The sequence below is a fragment of the Mustela lutreola genome, chromosome 3, assembly GCF_030435805.1.
Source record: "Mustela lutreola isolate mMusLut2 chromosome 3, mMusLut2.pri, whole genome shotgun sequence".
In the NCBI taxonomy this organism is placed as follows: Eukaryota; Metazoa; Chordata; class Mammalia; order Carnivora; family Mustelidae; genus Mustela; species Mustela lutreola.
In genome coordinates, this window is record NC_081292.1 from 145,119,850 (window position 1) to 145,140,903 (window position 21,054).

General features: G+C 34.1%; 1 protein-coding gene and 1 long non-coding RNA gene across 7 annotated transcripts in view; one reads left to right on the top strand and one right to left on the bottom strand.

Annotated features, from left to right (window-relative positions):
- Nucleotides 1–21,054, bottom strand: part of UBR3 (ubiquitin protein ligase E3 component n-recognin 3) — a 239,426-nt gene that overhangs the window by 79,837 nt on the left and 138,535 nt on the right. For 4 of the 6 annotated variants that reach the window (XM_059167078.1, XM_059167073.1, XM_059167075.1 and 1 more), the window contains 4 exons: nt 16,661–16,771; nt 11,578–11,790; nt 10,186–10,322; nt 3,940–4,025 (listed from right to left, as the gene is read on the bottom strand). In XM_059167078.1, the coding sequence (XP_059023061.1) occupies nt 3,940–4,025; nt 10,186–10,322; nt 11,578–11,790; nt 16,661–16,771 (547 nt within the window). The remainder of the gene's footprint in view (nt 1–3,939; nt 4,026–10,185; nt 10,323–11,577; nt 11,791–16,660; nt 16,772–21,054) is intronic. The other 2 variants (XM_059167076.1, XM_059167074.1) reach the window with 1 other exon arrangement.
- Nucleotides 1–21,054, top strand: part of LOC131827115 (uncharacterized) — a 133,983-nt gene that overhangs the window by 61,489 nt on the left and 51,440 nt on the right. The window lies entirely within an intron of this gene.

Genomic DNA, 21,054 nt, shown 5'->3' on the forward strand with positions numbered 1-21,054 from the left:
AGGACTTAAAATATCTGAAGGAGTGGCCCAAAACAAAAATAGAAATCTTAATGAAAGGTTAATGAAAGAAAATAGGTAAAATAACAGGAGTATTAGCAGGCAAAGCCTGGAAAGATACCAAGGCAATAGTATACAGTAAGAAGTCACTGACTAAACCCATGAGTAAAAGTTCTTAAAAGTTCTGTATCCTTGGGGCGCCTGGGTAGCTCAGTGGATTAAGCCTCTGCCTTTGGCTCAGGTCATGATCCCAGGGCCCTGGGATCGAGCCCCACATTGGGCTCTCAGAGCAGCGGGGTGCCTGCTTCCCCCTCTCTCTCTGCCTGCCTCTCTGCCTACTTGTGATCTCTCCCTGTCAAATAAATAAATAAAATCTTAAGAAAAAAAAAAGTTCTGGGGACGCCTGGGTGGCTCAGTTGGTTAAGCAGCTGCCTTCGGCTCAGGTCATGATCCCAGCGTCCTGGAATCGAGTCCCACATCGGGCTCCTTGCTCAGCAGGGAGCCTGCTTCTCCCTCTGCCTCTGCCTGCCATTCTGTCTGCCTGTGCTCGCTTTCTCCCCCTCTCTCTCTCTGATAAATAAATAAAATCTTAAAAAAAAAAAAAAAGTTCTGTATCCTTTGGGACACTTAACAAGCAAGGGATATGTGTTACATAACTGAATTTAGAGTCAGAATAGCTGGATTCTAGAGCAAGCTCCGTATTTGCCAGCTTATGACTTGGCAAGGTAACCACTCTGAATTTCAGTTTCCTTTTCTACTAAAAAGTGATAACAGCTATTTCATATGGCCATTCTATAGGACTAAATAACTTATGTGAAAGTATTTCATAAACTTTAAAACTACAAACGTTAAGTATTATTAAGTATTATTAAAATACCATAATATGCTGCTTTGCTCATTTTTTACTTTGAAAAACTTCCCAGATGCATATTTAAGAATGAACTTTTATTATGACTGGGTACTGGTTATTTACTTAAAAAATCTGAAGTAAGTGCTGAATGGCATTGTTCCACTATAATTTTATCTCTCAGTATAAATTTGGCCAGTAATATTTTTCTGCTTTCATTGTTATAGAAAAAGCAATCTTCTCCTGCTCTTAAATCTGTGTGTGTGTGTGTGTGTGTGTGTGTGTGTGTGTGTGTTTCCCCATCCATAATTATATACTGGGCATCATTCAAGCTGCTCCAGGCAAAACTTATTAAATCTTTTCATGACTAGTCTTCAATTTTATCAAGAAGTTGTAATGGAACACTTTTTCGAAGTGTAAGTTCCATATCATTTGCTTAATTGACTCTTTCCCCAAAATATTATGAAAAAACAAACACTTTACAAATAAGGTATGTGGGGCACCTAGATGGCTCAGTCATTAGGCAACTGCCCTTGACTCAGGTCATGCATGATCCCAGGGTTCTGGGATCGAGCCCAACATCAGGGTCCATGCTCAGAAGAGAGCCTGCTTCTCCCTCTCCCTCTACCTGCTGTTTTGCCTACTTGTACTATCTCTCTGTCAAATACATACATACCTACCTACCTACATACATACATACATACATAAATATGCTTGAAAATGAAATATTTAAAAGGTAACAAGGAGCAATAAATGGAAATGGGAAAATACTGTCTCTAGAGAAAAGAGAGAATCTTTAATAATACCATTAAAATTCTATTGGAAAATGAAAAAATGAAATACTTGATCTAAGGTCCTAAGACACACCATCAATTTAAGTTCTGGTGTTCAACAAATCAGGTTTGAGTTAGGCTTGTGTAAACAACAAATACATTAAGTTTATACACTTGCAAAATAGTGGGATTTTATACAACATAAAATACATTCTGCATTAGGATAAATAATGTGTAAGCAATTAAACAGAAATAAATCATATGGAAACTAAAAGCAAAAAGCACATGTACAACCTATACAACTGTAGACAATATAATCTGTCAATCATACTTCAATATAGTTTGGGGGGAAAGGACTAACATAAAATCATTAAAAAAAAGAAAACCAAAAATAGTATTAAATTTAGATTTAGGATGATCTTCATCAGGACCTTTTCTATACTGGCACATTTTGTTGCTTATTCACGAAAGGGGAAATAAAAAGAAATGAAAGTGGAAGTAACTACCAATTTAATAATTTACATTTAAATTAAGGACGCTAATTGAAATGGTCATTGCTAGAATTTTGCACCAGCATTTTTAAGATTCTGAATAAATTTATTATTTACAAATCTCTGGATAAATGTAAGTAGCTCAGGGGGGGAAAAAATGAAGTAGAGCTTTGAACATAAGACTGAAATTCCTTTACTAAATACTTCCTAATATAACAATTTCTGGATTATTATTAACCAATGCCAAACAACAATTAAGAATAAATTAATAAGAAAAGATAATTAAAATAAGTGAACTTATAGATTTTGCTAATTCAAACAGTCTAGAAGCTAAAACTCCTATGTATCAACAACTTCTCCTTTAAAACATAATACTAAATCACTGGGTATAAGTAGAGCTTAAGTATATAAAAGTCAGTAAATACTAGGTATTCAGTAAAAAATAACTTCCAAAACCTTTCATTTCTAGGAATCAAGTGATAACAAAACAAAAAAAAGAATCAAAATCTAATACAATTAGCAAGAATTTTAAAAATAACTCAGTTGAAATTTCACATAAGTTTGTATCTTTACATTAAAAATTTCAAGAGAGGCAACTGGGTGGCTCAGTCAGTTAAGCATCTAACCCCTGATCCAGCTCAGGTCTCTATCTCATGGTAATGAGTTCAAGCCCCATGCTGGGCTCCCTGCTGGATATAAAGCCTACTTAAAAATTAATTAGTTAATTAAAATCAAATGAATATCTTAAGATGTTTTTGATTAGTCCTTTGCTTTGAAATCATCCCCAAGTCACATATATATCTTTTCATAATAATACACATATATTTTGGGGGCGCCTGGGTGGCTTGTCGATTAAGTATCTGCCTTGGGCTGATCATGATCTCAGAGTCTTGGGATCAAGCCCGGCATCAGCCTGTTTCTCCCTCTCCTTCCCACTCATGTTCTCTCTCGCTAGTTCATCTTTCTCCCTCTTTCAAATAAATAAATAAAATCTTTAAGTACACACACACATTTTTGAAAAACCTATGTGTTGATAATTTTTATTAACTACTAATATTTTTAGCATTTATGAAAATATATTCATTTTTCAAAAGAATACACTATGTATTTTAAACAATTTTATTTTCTGTACCAGTCATGTTAGGTAATATTTTAACTCCAGTGATTTGGGGCTAATAATTAGCTATACTTGACATTACATAATATTACCCCTAGTATTCACATTAATTCTCTAATCACTATGAAGAATCTACATTAAGTTCCAACTGACACTTCTCTCAAACCTACCCTTACAAGAAGTACTGAGAATCATGCTCATTTTACAATATAAAGTATATTCATAAATAAAACCAAACATCCATAATTTTAATACATTTTAATGTTCACATCAAAATATAGTACAATGCCTTCATTAATTAACAGCAGCACTGTATATTATAGGAATCTGCAGGCAACACAAATTATTTTTATAAAAATATTTTCTTAAATCTAGACTATGTAAAAATTCTTTTAAAGAATTTAATTTTAAGATAATTTTTTATAGCCAAGGATACCACACTGTTTAATTTTGAGCCAATGTAAATCTGATCTATCGGTATGACATTTATTTACTGAGCAATCATAGTATAGAAAGAGCTAAATATCATAATTCTTTTAAGTATAAGATTAGCCATTTAAAGCATATAATCACCATTAAAACCAATTATATGTCATATAAAAAGAATCTGAAAATACATCAAAAGACCACTTTATATAAGCTTTCAAAAATGACATAATTTAAAATGTTTTTAATATCAATATTTTAATGAATATCAATATTTCTACTACTTACTTAAGCAAGAGCGTTTGCCAGCTGTGCTTGCACCACCTGAACACAAATTGCCTCCCCGATGAATTAATTCAAGTTCCAAATTGGTTCTGTAAGTAAAGCATTAACATGTATCTCAATTAGGCTAAAGTGATACTTTTTAATTTGTTTTACTGATATGTCTGAATGAACCTAAATAATAAAGTTGAAGAACTTTATGAATAGTTTATGGAATATCTGTAATAATATTTTATCTGATATTTAGAAATAAAAAGGGAAACATATCCTTATATGTTCATATTTATAACCTCAAAATTGTACACATCATAATGTAATTGTTGCAAAACCCCAAATGTTGGCAAATACTAAAAACTGGGCCTTAAGGAAAACAACAGCAACACACTTCATAAACCCGCACACGAATCTGGTGAAAGAGCTTATACCCAACTGTTAGCCGCTGAGTGAGTAGTAGGTGGTTACTGTCATCTAAAACACAAGGGCATACCAACTTTTTATCAGAGAAATGATTATCACTCACTAGAGCTTAGATGGTTTCTAGAAATCAATATTAAACAAAATCACTAACATCATAGTAGGCATGAACAACACATAAAATGATCTTCTATGGACTTCTAAAATTAGTTTTATTAAAGTACACTGTGTTAATTCCTGACACTGCTAAACATCAAAAAAGTTCATATAGATCTGAAATTATAATATATTTAGCAATTTTTAGCTTACAGATTAGTTACAATTAGTAAATCGACATTTTAAAAATCAAATTGCTTCAGAATCTAAAGATTTACTAAAAAAAAAATATAGTAAAATAGCCAATGAACTTTGTCAGAATAAATGAAAATTGTGAGTGATATAATGAATGTATTTTTACCTCAACAGTATTAATAAACTTAAACACATCTTCATTTGCCACTGCTACAACTGAATAATTTATATCCAAAATATGCATTTGACATTAGCAATGAGATATCCTCCTCTTTAAAAAAAAAAAAAAAAGGCAAAATTTTAAGCTTACTTTGCAAATGAATTCAAGGAAGAATATGATCCTATTTTACTTAAAACAGTCTGAACTGGTTTGGGTTGTATTTTAACACAAAATGTTTTTGAAACATTATTTTCATATATTTACTTATAAATGCAAACTGTTAACAAAATTAATATTCTTAAATCTGTATATTTGCCACCCATTTTTAAAGGAATGCTTTAATCCTCTCTACTGGGGTGGGGGAAAAGCAATTTAACATTGATAATGTTCCTGCTCAGAGCTCCATCTGGTTGCTGCTGATAAGGGCATCTGTGTGACAAGGGAATTTTCCACCCTTCAGGCGATTTGCATTGCTCACTGAACTTCTAAAAACCTACCAGCAAGGAAGCAGGGACAAGGATTTCATATTAGTGGACAGAAAGCGAGCGGAGACCAGCATGTGTTCCTTCATCAAGGGAATATAAATGAGATCAATATATTTTGTTTTCACAAATCTTCTGTTGCCTAATCTGTAGAAAAAAATTAACGGCTATATTCTCTTATAAAAACTAAGATTCCCTAGATTGTACTTTTAAAAGAGCTAACCAGAAACGCGATCAATTTTTACAAACGAATGTCAGAACCAGAATGTCAACTTTTATTTTAGCACAGTTTGCAAAAATATTAAGATATAAATATAAGAACAATTCTGTTTATTCAATCATCAAATAAAATACTTCAAAAGCTGATAAACATGTTACCAGGAGTTTGATTTTAGAGAATATTTGAAAGAAAACTACTAAATCTAATTATTTCAGATTATGGCTAGAAAAATCTCTAAAAAAACATTCCTCCTGACATTAAAAAACAAAACAAAACAAAACAAAACAAAACCTACCTATCCAAACGGTTAGTGTCATGTAATAACCTAGGACTTTAAAAATCAATATGTCAGAGGCCCTAACCCTCAGCTCTTCCTGATTTCACTTACATCAAAACTAGCCCTTTAAGTTGAAACTTGCTAGAGAATCGAACACACAAGCATGTCATATGCCCTATGTCTGTTTGATCTCTAACTGTTGAAAATCCCAACACAATATTCTGTTTCTGCCCTCCTGAATGGATGATAGAAAAATAAAGATTGTTCCCAAGAAAAGTAGACTCTACTTTTTTATATTCCTAACACAAATCTATTCCAATCAGTTTGGAAAGAAAAAAATATCTGTAACTGAAATAATAATGAGAAAGATGACTTACAGCCTATCTTGGCACCCACCTCCATATTCCATTTAAAAACGCCTCCAACTATGCTCCAGCTTCTTTTTGCATGACTGAGGTCTGCTTTCCCTTCTATCCCCTCTCCACCCTCCTTTGGTATGAACTTCTATTTTTAGAGCTATTATTTAAAAAACAAATGTGTGTATACACATGCACACACAGAGACACTCAAACACGAATTGATGTCCGTGTGGGTTCAAGGCCTAAGCCTACCACTTACTGGTTGAGCAAGTTACCCAATACCTCAGAGAGAAAAAATATCTTCATTCATACCACAGGCTATATTATACAAGACTCAGCTCAAGCTCTAACTCTTCTAGGAATTAGGAGAATTAATTCCCTTTTCTTGAGATGGGAAAGAAACATTGCCCAATACTTTATATTTCAATTTGTTCATCTTCCCTTTTAAAGTTCTATAGCACTTTTTCAATATGATATTTTTAAAACAAACTCTATTCTGTTTTATACGGACTGATGTATATTGGTTTTGTCTCTCCAACTAATGGTAAATTCCTGGAGAGAGGGACCATTTCAGATAAGTTTCTAAATCCTTGATGGTACATAGCAAAGTGCTCAAAAACACCTTAGGAACCAGAAATCTCTTTGTTTGGGTATGGAACCAATGGTAAGATTCTCTTTAGTCCCCATAGCTTATTCTCTTTCTTCTGTTGACCCTTCCTTCGATTCCCTTAAATTCGGACATAAAAAGGGGCGAGGGGAAGGAAAAGTATTTTATCAAAGAATTTCTTGGCTTTAAAAAGAATTCATAATTTGGTATTTTAGCAAACATTCCTTTTATTTTGAAAATACTTAGTTTATAAAGTTTAAACTTATAATGCAACTAGTATGTAAAGTAAGTTGACTCACTCTACTGAGCAGCTCACCCCCTGTGAATTAAACATATCTCTCCAGCTCTATCTCAGTTATTCATGTTTCATCTTCTTTCCATTTAAATGTTTCTCACTACATACAGGCCGAGTGTCACTCACCAATACCTCTAGGCTATATGTAACCTGAGTCCAAAACCCTTGGAAAAATCAATTATTAAAATTAGTCTCATTTATTGTTTCAATTAAAAAATAATAAACTGATATTTAAATGAGGAAAGCTTTCCTCCCCCAAATTAACCTTCCATAATCCATCTGAATGGTATTTGTAACAGACTGTTCTTTGGAAATATAATAAAACCTGAATATAGTAATTTTGATTAATTTTAATGTAAGAGAAAGATACCATTCCAACAATTTCTTCTCTGCTGCCCTCAAAAAATCCTCCAAGGCTTCACCATGCAAATAAAATAAAAAACAAAGGGATAAGGTGCTCTACCAAAAAACCCCAAAAAACAAAATAAAAAAATCCTCTAAAACAATTACTAAAATTAACAGCTTTACAGGCTACTCAACCATTAGAAATATTTTGTTCCTAAACAACAAAAAAATTTAAGTTCCGTAAAAAACAAACTAAATTCCTCATTCAGTGGAGAGAAACTCAGCTCTGGGAAACAAGTGCTGTATTCTATTCAAATTTCTAATGTCAAATACAAATAAATGTGCTCATCCTAATGAACTATACATTTAAGAATCACAATATTTAATTTAAAAGTTAAATAATTCAAAATAAGTTTACTTCTAAATAGTTCACTTAAACATTTAAGCATTTTAAATGTTACAAAATACTTTAATGCCTACCTTCTAGGCACAAAAATAAGCATAATCTGTAATCATACATATTTGTGAAATAATGCTACATGCTAGGCATTAGATACCTATAAAGACTAGTTTCTTACCTTGAGAAACTTACATTCTATCCAAATAGGATACAACATCCTTTTGTCTCTCAATTCATGTTTTTGTTAATTTATTTATTTATTTATTTTTTAGCTAATTTGGTTTTTGTTTTCTCTTTAATAACTAAGTAAAACTAGAGAGGACATGCAATCTCACTGTGAGAACTTCACAATGGCCTGCGTAACTTTAACCAAAGGATAATGAGTGTTTTAAGGGTTACATACTCTGATTTTCAGAAGAATTATCTTGTTGCTTTGGAGTTTATCATGAGCAATCAGAGAAAAATGGAAGGACAACACATTTTCTGTTTCTCTATATACATTCATAGCAAATAACATTTTATATCTGTCCCTGCTTCCCAATAAGTGAGAAAAACCAAAATATGTTGACCTAAAAAAGTCTATTACCACAGCAAGCTATATAGGAAGAAAACAAGAATTTATATATTCAACAAATAGGAATCTAAAACTTCCACTAAACTAAATTTAAGTCAAGGCATTTGATTTATCATACTATAAAAAATTCCATGGAGAGATTATTCTTATTCACCCAGAATTTTCTTATAAGATCAATCCTAAGAAAAATACATAAGCATAAATACATAAGAGACATAAATACAGTATTTACACACATGCACACACACACACACATATACATCTATATAAACAGACACATATATACATGGCATAACTGAGTTGGTCTATATTCATCTCAATTTTCTACAACATTATTACCACAATATGGTATAGAAGGTTTTTAAAATCTTGAAACCATGGCAAAATTAAATCATACTCAATTTAGTTTTCACATAAAGTGTATTTTATTGCAAGCATGCAGCTGGTAACTCTCCAGACACAAAATGCTGAATTAACTGTTAAATCTTCTCCTGAAGCATTCTGGATAAATAACAACAATAGTTAGGAATGTACAGACTATAAAGTTACTTCCCAATCCATTACATTCTATTACATCAATCCATGTCTGGCAATTGCATTCTTCAACTAAAGACTAACGTTTCCTTATCTTGAGCTCTAACTTGCTTGTAATTTGCCTAAGTCTGGTTGCTTTTTTCCTGGGTTCTAAAGACTACATATAGTTCATTTACTCTGGTTACCCTCTGGTCCATGAATGAGGCAGAGAGATTGGCCAAGTGAACTGCATGTACATATGACCTATAAAAGTTGAATACAGGAGGGAAAAAGAAGGACAATAATTGAAAGTAAAATAGACCTTGACTCAGATCTGAGTTGTGGTCCTCTATGGCACTAATTTGCCGCATGACATTCAAGTTATATTCTCTGTCTAAATCTTATCTATCATAATACTACTTGGGACAAGATACCAAAAAAGTATATACTTCTAGAGATACAACATCAATTCTGGCAGAATGTGTTTACAAGTTTCTAATTGTGCCTGCTTCTTGCCTATTTACTTCTTCTATGGTTCTCCATTTTCATTCAATTACGTTTTCTAAAATCCCTGTTTGGAACCATTTCTTAGTTACTAAACACCCACTCAGTCAATTAGACTAATCCTACCTACACTGAAAGATAAGGAGTATCTCTGAAGTATCTCCAAAAAACAGAGGTTCTTTGGAAATATAATAAAACCTGAATATAGTAATTCAGTAAACAGAGGTACTGTTTTCTGGAGTGCTGGGCTAGCTACTAATATACGCTTAGAACTTGCCTGATCACTTGTTCCATCTCCCTCATCTGATTTTCTTTTTTTTTTTTTTTTCCTCATCTGATTTTCTAAACCACCTACAGGATATTACTGTTTTACTAGATTAAAACAAACAAAATAAGTTCTTCTTACTTAAAAGAAATTAAAAGTGTTTAACATATTACAATATATTCCTTTTCAGTATTATTCCTTTTTGACAGGACTTGAACAGTGATTTCTTAACAAGACCCTTCATATTTAATATTCACATACTTCGAGGTAGACATCTGTCCCAAAATGTTAATAATACACCTTTTCCCACATATTCTATAATATATAATAACACTCACCCAATATTTCATGAAAATAAAAGCTCTTCAGAAAATGAAGGAAACCTACATTTTATGATCCTTTGAAAAGGTTTGAAAACTAGCCATAATTTCAAGCACCATAAAAAATATGCACCCTTTCTTCAAATAAATATTAATGACATAAATAAAACAAAAACCCAACTATTCAGAGTAAGTAAATATTAAAGTATATACCATGTATACCTACCTAGCAACAGAATACATAAAGAGAAAATCATTGTCTGGTGAACCTGGGGTCTTGCTATAGTCTCTATACTTTTTCTGAGTAGTATTTTTGATATCTTTCATTACAGATTCCATTTCTTTACTTAAGTTGGTTTCTGACTGTAAAAAATGCAAACATACACATCAAGTTTATTCATATTCATTTTCTCTAAAATAGTCCAACACTACAATGTTTATCATATGAATTCATTAGGAAATTAAAAGTTAAAAAGTTAAAACAAATGTACATTAGCTATCCACTATAAATATTCTTAGTGCACAAAGATAAAATAGATCAAGAAATACCTTCTCCTATTTTATCCTAATTCTATATTGTGATTGGTTAGCCTATAATCTAACCATGAATTAACCACACAAACCTATATTCTAAAGAAATGAGTAGATGTCATTAAAATAATATTTTAGAACAAATTCCATGTTGATAAGCAATCTTTCATTTACATTCTCTTCTCAAAGACTAATATTGATGTCCCTTGCTTTGAGCATATTTTAAATACATAAAAATTTGGATTTACCAAGGGGGGGAAAAAAAACACAGATTCTAAAATTAGTCTTCAACTGAGAAAAAAAACTGTAAGGAGAGAAATCTTTGAGTAGCATTTAACTATGAATTTCTGTTTCAAAAGTCAAATATTAATAGTTTTCATAAATTCACTGCTTAAACTAGGCACAGTTATCACTTCTTTCAGATACTATATCCTAAATCTATAATGAAGGTGAAATATTTAAATATTTAAATGAAATAAATAAATCCTACTGGATGGGATAAAAGATGGGTTCACTTACACCAAATCCCACAATAAAGTAGACTGACTTCAGTGAATGGTTCAATCAAGTGTATGATATTTTATGTGATACAAACACATATAAATTGGACATAAATCTATAATTACATACATATAAAGTGTGTGTGTGTGTATAAATGTATCATGTTAATCCTAATATACTTAATGGACATATTTTTAAATTATTAGACTATGCTTTACATAACAAGATAAATATATAAGTAATTTATTTGTTTGGCTTTGTTTTTAAAGATTTCAATTGTAAAAGAGTCTAACCATATCTAAGCTTATAGAACTTCATGATCTGGAAGAAGTATATTAAAACTATAGCAATTTGGACTAAGGAAAAGTATAGCCTTTGGTAATAATTTGTTCCATTATTATCATTTTTGTTTTTAGTAACCACAAATAGAAGAGAAAAACATCTAAAAGCAATTGTTGTTAAATGTTTAAAGGTCCCCCCCCCCCAAAAAAAAAGGTTCAAAGCTCCAGAGAAAGGAATGAAAATAAAAGGAACAAAAATGAGAGCTGAAAGCAGAGCTGAGTTTACCAGGATATTTCTGCCTTACACTGATGCTTACTGGGAAAGCTCCCGGCCGTCCCTGCAGCTCTTCCACTTCCTTTATGAGATCTTGTATGCTTTTGTTAGTAGGACGTTGCCAAAGGTTACTTTCCACATTGCTCCCAGGAAAACAAGGAAGAACACTGTTAGCAAACTGCCTACAGAGAGGACACGTGAATTCTCCTTTGTCCACCGAGAAGCCCTGAAGAACCTGATCATTCTAAAAGATGAAATAAACATACAGATTTATAATGCACAACTTATAGAAAACAAAATTTATACCATTACATTTTATAGTAAACAAATGAACCAGGCCAAAAAAGAAAAAAAAAAAAAAAATCTCTAATATATGTCATAAAAACATAAAGTCTCTTGATTTAATGAACACAGGCTGTTATATGCAACTGATGAATTACTAAACTCTACTTCTGAAACTAATAATACACTATATGTTAATTAATTGCATTTAAATTTTTTAAAAAAGATGATGTTACTTGAAGAAGAAAACATAAACAATGTCTCTCATTTGACTGTTGAAGCTTATCAAATCACTTGTTTCAACATGACAATCATGCAACACATCACCAAGAACTGTTTAAGTATCTTACTCTTCTCTCAGCATGAAACATCCAAATACTGAGGCAATTAATGTGTAATATAGATTTAAGATAGAGAATAACTTAAAAAGGAGGCCACTTTACAGTGGATCACCTTCCCCTTACCCCATGCCCCTGTTTTTATAATCTATAGGTGACCACTGGGAAGATTCTCTCAGTGCCCATGATCCTTGATAGAGAGTAGATAACTTCTGAGAATAAATCAAGGCTTAAAAATGTGATATGTCTTTGTCTGTCAAACACAACTGACTGGACTTTATGCAGTGAATTTGCTTAGCTTTAATGGATAGGGGAAAGATTCAGTTAGAGTACTCAGAATGTAAGTGTGATATGAGGGAAATTAATGTAATACCTTTCCTTCAGATATTTCTGATAGAAGAAGAGAAAACAGAATTGTTTAAACATAGACACATAAGCATATGTGCCTAGGAGGAAATTCTTACTCATGAGAGACTGCTATACATGCTAACTAACTAGAGGACTTAAGGCAGGAATCCAGACTATTAAATCTGTTCCTTTCTTTTGCCTGAAACCACGACACAGCCATTTTGCTCTTTTAGGCTATTACAATTGTGTAGTCCTAACCACTATTTCGCTCTTTTTCCCAGCAGTTTCTTTCGTACCCTGCCACTAACCTAATGTTTTATTTCAAAATATGTTTTAATGCATTAATGTAAATGTATGAATGCTACAATATGAACACTATTACTAACAAACAAAAAAATGAGGACAGAAGGAGAAAAATTTGTCTATGATTACAAAGGTAATGACAATATTAGGAAGAATTTAAGTTTCCCCACTCTTAATTTAGTTGTCATTTCATTATATCTTAGGTCTCAAATACTTTGACTAAAAAACCAAATTCTACTTTTTTTTTTTTTTTTTTACTTTTTGACATTTATTTTTTTCAAGTTCTTAAAAATGAAACACCACATCTTTTTAAATCCAATTCTGCAAATATTTACTAAGCTCCTATCATATGTCAAATACTATGCCAGGTAAGGACATAAAGACTTAAGGTACATCTTCACGTAAGGTACTAACAATATAAAAGCAAACAGAAACAAATAAGTTATAATAATAGCATGAAAAATACAAAAGAGAAGGCTTCTCAGAGAAGACTTGTGAGCTAACTTTTAAAAATACACAAGAAGGGTATATAGAAGGTGGGGCTGAGAGTCCTGATCATTGAAGGACATTCTATAAGCTCCCCTACAGCCTTAATTTTAAAGAATGTTAGATCCTCATCCTTGCCTTGATTAAAACTACGTTTTTTCTTGAAGCCTCCCCAGAAGCCTTCTCACCACTCTCCCCTCACACCTCAGTATTCTCATTTTTTAGTACTGGCTTAGGATCTTTACTCTTGCATTCTCCCATCTTTGTGGCTCATATCATTTAGGGATATCACACTTTTCCTTCCTTTTTACTGTCATCCACTGCCCTCAGTCACTGAAGACTTTGGTTTTCCTCATTGCTCCAAGACCTACGACCCTCTTATGCTACTTCAGTGAGTATGGGAACAACCAATCTTGTATCTTAGTCCATCAGCTTTTTGACCTCATTAGCTCCTATGGCACTGACCTCCACCTACCTGTTACCATGACCTGTTACCTGTAACCTTGACCACCCCCTTATACTAAAATGACCCAAAATTGTCCATATCTAAAAATATTAAAACCAAACAGCTTACAATCTGATTGCCAACTGCTATCTCCTCTTTTAGTTCCTCCCTTTTCTCTCAGTTTATCAAGACTTTCCTATTCTGCCTATACACCATGATGTATCACTTCAAAAACTGGTCAATACTTCTCATTCACCCTCCGTATGTCCTTCCATCATACATACCTTATAAAATCTTCATACAAAATTAATCCAGTGGATAACTTCTCTAATTCTGTACTCAAATTAAGTATTGTTAAAGAAGACTGAAGTAACTTCTTGCTACAAGCTGTTTCCACCTCAAATGAGGCCTGAATATTCCCAGGCAATCTTTCTCCAACATCCTATGAAGAATTCTCTCACCCAATTCCAAAGCAGTTTTTCCAAACCACCTCTTCACTTCTCAAGTCCTGTCACCTATCCCAGCCTTGCTTCCTTTACTCTGGAAGCATAAAGCTACATCTCCTACCTCAGAAAGAAAAGAATCATGACAGTTCCTTCAGCTTTCTGCCTTCTTCCACTCTAATATTTACTTAATAAATCCCGTAAGTCTTTCCATCCACTTTCTTTCTTCTAGTCTCTTTGCTAGTATCTCCTAACTAGTCTTCCAATCACACTGTTGCCACTATGATCCACCTAATGTGAGACTCTTACTCCCAATCAAAATCTTTCAGTGATCACAATTATCTCTCACCTTGATTCCTTCTTCCTCCTTACATTCCACATGTCATCTCTTACCAAGTCCAGGCTTCCTCTAAATAGATTTCAAATCTCTAAGCTCTTCTCCATCTCCAGTGTGATGACTAAGCTCAAGCCACTATCATCTTGTACCTCCTGAATATCATCACATTCTTTCTTACTCTACTGCAATCCCACAACAATCCCCTACCATCTACATAGCTGCCACAATGACATTTCTGAAGATGCCATTATTCTATTTAAAAGTCTTTAATAACTTTAGTGGCTCTCTGTAAAGAACTTATCTAAATAAAGTTCAAATTCCTTACACCAACTACAAGGCCCTTTACAATAAGAGCTCTAATTACTTTTTCAGTCTTACCTCTCATCACCATACTTCATCAAATGTTCTGGCACTCAGGAGAAGTTCCAGTAACACTTAACACATATACTGCAACTGTCTATTTATTCTGTCTCACACAAAGCATAGTAAACCCCTGGAAGGAAGGAACTGTGTCTTATTCACTACTGAATCCCCAATGTCGATCACAGTATCTGGAACACTATAGACACTAACTAAAATATTTGTTGAATGAATGACTGCAGATGTATGAAAAATGCATATTGTTCTTAAGGAACTATTAAGTAATTTATAAATGCTGAGTTGATGAAAGATAAAGATAAAACAATAGGCAAGGCCAGATCATGAAGTACCCTGAATGCCATTCAAGGAAGAGTGAACTTCATGACATTAGGAAGAATTCAGTAAAGGATTTTTAAGCCAACGACATATGTCATCAGATTTACATTTTAGAAAGATCAATGTAGTAAATAAATTAGACTTAGAGTAAGGAAACTGATAAGAAAGGAACTGCAATAGTCAAGAGGAGAGATGAAGGCATACACAAAAATGAAGAATAATGAAAAGTAGAATACAGTCAAGTGATACTTAAGAGACAGAATAAGAATTTACTTAGTGACTAAATGTGAGAGGTAAGGATACGAAGGGAAAAGTAGGAATCCACTCCTTTTAAGTTGGGAACTGGGAAATAAGGCCATCCTTTTAAGAGGCTGAGCTGAGAAAAAGAAAAACTGCAGCTACAGGGGAATGCAAAGTCAAGGGAAGAAATTCAGAATGAGAGGGACCTGAGCATCTTTAAGAATTGAAAGAAAGGATAGGCAGAATAGGCAGAAAAACTGAAGATAGAAATAAAAAAGAAGTTACCTTCTAAGAGATAAAGGCCCCTGAGGTGAAGAGGAGAAAGAAATACTAGAGCATCAACAGGAAAATTATTCCTGAACAGAAGAAGGAATACTACCTCAGAGAGTAAAAAAGAAAGGATTGGTTGGGATGCAGACTTATTTGTCAGGGAATAGATAAGCAAAGCAAGAAGCTAAGCTTAGTATGTGACAGAAAGCCACAGTTTTCTTGGTGACAAAGAAAGAGATAGAATCTCTTGAGAGAAAAGGGATCTTGGAGTTCAGGTGAAGAGCTTGGGATAGGGGAGCAAAGGATTGGAATAGCTGCTAAAGATACTAGGAGAGGAAACTAATCAAAGGTAGGTAAATGAATTGATAAGTAGTGTCCACAGTTGGTAACCCTAGTTTAAGCTGCTAATATACAGGAAACCACAAATTTACAGACATACCACTTCACTTAGTTTTAGGATTTTTCTGGCAGGGCTAGCTGTCTGGGTCTCAAATCAAGGCAGGAGGATTAAATGACTGCTCTTCAGAGCAGAATAGCCATAGTACAAAAAAGTGAGGATAGGAAAGAACTAATGCTGGGAAATATACAAAGGGGTAAAGGACTAGAGATTTTGATGTCAGAAGCAAACACACTAATCAGAATGAAAATAAGAGAATCTGAAGGATAATCATATAATAAAATGATATTGTAGGATATTTTAAAGCTTAATATTTCAGAACTAGAGTAGCAAAGTCTAAAATTACTAATATGGAAATCATTTGCTAAAGTCATATAAAAAAATGAAATCCCTAAAGCTGAAGAGGTCAAGGAACCACAAGGCTGCATAGTTCAAATGGCAATCAAAATCATGTAAGATGAACTGGGATGTATATGCTAGAATGATATATACATTTTTAAATGATATATACATTTTTAAATCAACTTACCCGTAATGATTCCATGTAAGATTTATGACAATCTATGTGTAACGTGTGGCCACAGGTTTGTACATAAACACCTCCTTCCCAACCAATTGATACTGCCAAGAGACAAGAACTCTTAAAAAAAAAAAAGACAAAATACAATTAATTTAAAAGAAAAATATACCTATTTAAATATATCCACGTAAACCTCTAAATGATTTCATAGTCATATTAATGAGAAGTTTCTATTTTTGTGATATAATGTTAGTACCCCTTTGACAGTCATAAGGCAGTATCTTTAAACTTTTAATACCACAAAGTTTCAGCTTCCACATATCTAGGCTCATAATGAATAAGAATAATTATAAGTTATACTTTCTCCACCCCATGAAAAATAAACTCTCAATATTATACTATACTTCAGTGTAAACTATTCTGCTGTTGATTATTTTACCTATTCTATATATTTCTCTGTGATACCTGACATTAACAACTTCCTTCTTTTCTTTCAATTTCATGATAGTTACCAAACAGTGTTATATTAGCTTCAGGTGTATGACACAGTAATTCAACAGTTCCATACATGACCTGGTGCTCATCACAAGTGCACGCCTTAATTCCCATCATCTGTTTCACCCCCACCCCGCACACCTCCCCACTAATAAATATCAATTCATTCTCTATAGAGTTCATTTCTTATTTTGTCTCTCTCTCTCTCTCTCTTTCCTTTGCTCATTTGTTTTCTTTCTTAAATTTCACATGAGTGAAATCATATGGTATTTGTCTTTCTCGGACTGACTTATTTTGCTTAGCATTATACTCTCTAGCTTCACCCATATTGTAAATGGCAATATTTCACTCTTTTTTATGGCTGAACGGGATAGTATCCAAAATACATAAAGAATTTATATAATCCAGGTGCCTGGGTGGCTCAGTTGTTAAGCATCTGCCTTGAGCTCAGGTCATGATCCCAGCATCCTGGGATCAAACCCCTCAGGGGGGTTCCTGGATAGCTCAGTCATTAAGTATCTGCCTTCGACTCAGGTCGTGATCACCGGGTCCTGGGATCAAGCCCCCCACAAGGCTTCCTGCTCAGTAGGGAGCCTGCTTCTCCCTCTCCCACTCCCCTTGCTTGTGTTCCCTCTCTCACCGTGTCCCTCTCTGTCAAATAAATAAAATCTTTTAAAAAAAAAATTATACAATTCAACACACAAAAAAACAAGTAATCCATTTTAAAAATGGGCAGAAGACATGAATAGACACTTCTCCAGAGAAAACATCCAGATGACCAACAGACACATGAAAAGACGCTCAACATCACTCATCATCAGGTAAATGCAAATCAAAACTACAGTGAGCTATCACTTCACACCTGTCAGAATGGCTAAAGTCAAAAACACAAAAAACAATAGGTGTTGGCCAAAATGTGGGAAAAAAAAGGAACTCTCACGCACTGTTGGTAGGGATGTAAATTGGTACAACTGCTATGGAAAACAGTAAAGAGGTTCCTCAAAAAATTAAAATTAGAACTACCCCATGATTCAATAATCATACTACTGGGTATACACACCCAAAATACAAAAATCTTAATTCAGAGAGATACATGTGCCCCTATATTTATAAAAGTATAATAAGTATGGGAGCAGCCCAATTGTCCATCGATAGAGGAATGGATAAAGATGTGGTATATATAAATATATATACATACACAATGGAATAACAACTTCTTTCTTAAAATACCTACTTCCCCCTGGCTTCCATAATGCTACACTCTTTTGATGTCCCTCTGATCTATTTAAACCATTTGGTTTAGGCTTCCTTTTAAGACTTTTTTCTTCATCTGCCCCTTCAATGTTTATATTCCTTAAGGTTATATGTTTTTGTGCTACTCTCTTAATAAATTGTTCTCCCTGAGTGACTTTAATCAGTAAATTCAACTATTTTACCAACTTGAACCGCTTGCCCCTGGAACAGATATTTGAGTATTTCTGCAATCTCTAGTTTGATGTCCCTGAGATAACATTAAAAAATGTGTCATGGGGCGCCTGGGTGGCTCAACTGATCAAGCGTCCGACTCAATTTTGGCTCAGGTCACGATCGTAGGGTTCTGGGATCAAGCCCCAAGCCAGGCTCTGCACTTAGCTTGGAGTCTTCTTAAGATTCTCTCCCTCTGCCCTCCCCGCTGCTCGCACATGTACATGCCCACACTCCCTCTCTAAAATAAATAAATAAAATCTTTTTTTTACAAATGTGACATTTTTCTCCATGAATCTTTCTTTTCCTCTTGGTTTAAAAAACTCCACAATCTATTTAGTCATCAAAAGCTAAAAGTCATTCTACATCACATTCTTTTCCTTTACACCACAGTATTAGCTCCCAAACCACACAGATTCTATCTCCTAAATAACTTGTGATTTTGCCCCCTCCTCTCTGTTCCCACTATAACATTCATGTCTGTATCATTTTTTGTGGGGGAGTGGGTTCTTCAATAAAGTTTCTTTTTTTTTTTTTTTAATTTATTTGAGAGAGAGAGAGAGACCACGCTCAATCATGCACGTGGGGTGGGGGAGGTAGGGAGGGAATGAAGGAGAGGGAGAGAGAAAAAGTCCCAAGCAGACTCCCCGCTCAGCAGGGAGCCCACAAGGGGCTTGATCTCACATCTCTGAAATTACGACCTGAGCCAAAGTCAAGAGCTGGTCACCTAACCAACCAAGCCACCCAGGCACCTCTTCAATAAAGTTTCCTGACTGGTCTTCCTGACTCCAATATCTTCTCTGCATAATGTATCACCCTCCATACATTTTTCTAGACTACAAATTTGGCCATAAGATAACCTCAATAGGTACCTTAACATTTACAAAGGTTTAATATAATATGCAGAAGAAGGGACCCAGATTATATAAACAACAATACCTTTTTGAAATCTATTCTAAAAGTTAATTGCTTTTATCGCCTCTCCCTCTCTTACATCTTCAACTTACTCTTCTCTCCTTCCCTACCAATTCTTTTCCTTCAACCTATAAATGGGCTTAGACTTTTCCTCCTAAAATAATTTTCTTTGAATTTTCATTTGGCCTCTGTTAAACAGTACTTGGGCCTGAACCTGATTTTACTCTCCAGAGTATGTAGTAAATGGATGACCATGTGAGAGCAATAAAGGTGTACCATGGGTGCCTGGGTGGCTCAGTGGGTTAAGCCTCTGCCTTCGGCCCAGGTCATGATCCCAGGGTCCTGGAATCAAGTCCCGCATCGGGCTCTCTGCTCAGCAAGGAGCCTGCTTCCTCCTCACTCTCTGACTCACTGCCAACTTCTGCCTACTTGTGATCTCTATCCATCAAATAAATAAATAATCTTTAAAAAAAAAAAAAAGGTCTACGAGTGACAGAAATTCATGAAAGATTTAAAAGCCATTAAAACTGAGTACACCTTTAAACTTTATTTTTACATTGAGATGAAACATTTACATTATAATGTAAGATAACCAAATAATCTTTAAACAATAACAAACAAAATTCCAATGTTAAATCAAGATTGTTCACGAGGAACTAAAAGTTGAAAATATGACACAGTGCAAAATGCTTTCCCAGCCAATTTAAAGATGCATAACAGCACAAATCAAATACCCACAGCAGGTGAGCTAACTTCTACTGTTACAAATCAGAAAAGCAACAGAGACATCTCATCTCTGTTTTATGTTTTGGAGCCACTTGAAGTAGGAGATTTAGATCATTTTAGGATGGTTGGTATTCAGGTAATAAACAAGCTGCTCTCTTTGGCAATATATTATAAAAACATAATCAATCTTTCCTTTTAATAAAAGCAGTTAGTTTTCAAAACTAAAATCAGGGGGCGCCTGGGTGTTACATTCAGCTGAGCATCTGACTCTTGGTTTCGGCTCAGGTTGTGATCTCAGGGTCTTTTTTTTTTAAGATTTTATTTATACATTTATTTGAGAGGGAGAGAGCATGCACATGAGCACAAGCAGCAGGAGGGGCAGAGGGAAAGAGAAAGGGAGAAGTAGACTCTCCGCTGAGCAGGAAGCCAGATGTGGGACTTGTTCCCAGGACTCCTGGATTATGACCCGAGCTGAAGGCAGGCACTTAACTAACTGAGCCACCCAGGTGCCCCATGATCTCAGGATCCTGAGATCTGGCCCCACAGCGAGCTCCATGCTCAGCACAAATCTGCTTGAGACTTCCTCTTCCTCTCCCTCTGCCCCTCCTCCAAATCCTGCTCTCTATCTCTCAAATAAATAAATCTTAAAAAAAAAAAAAAAAAAAAAAAACTAACTAAAATCAGTATATCATTTGTCTATGTAATGGTTATGGTTAGATTTCTTATACGAATCAGATAGAATAAAAAGGGCAGGAAACTTTTACTAACATAAGACTAATATTTTAAAAAGACTTCAATGATGT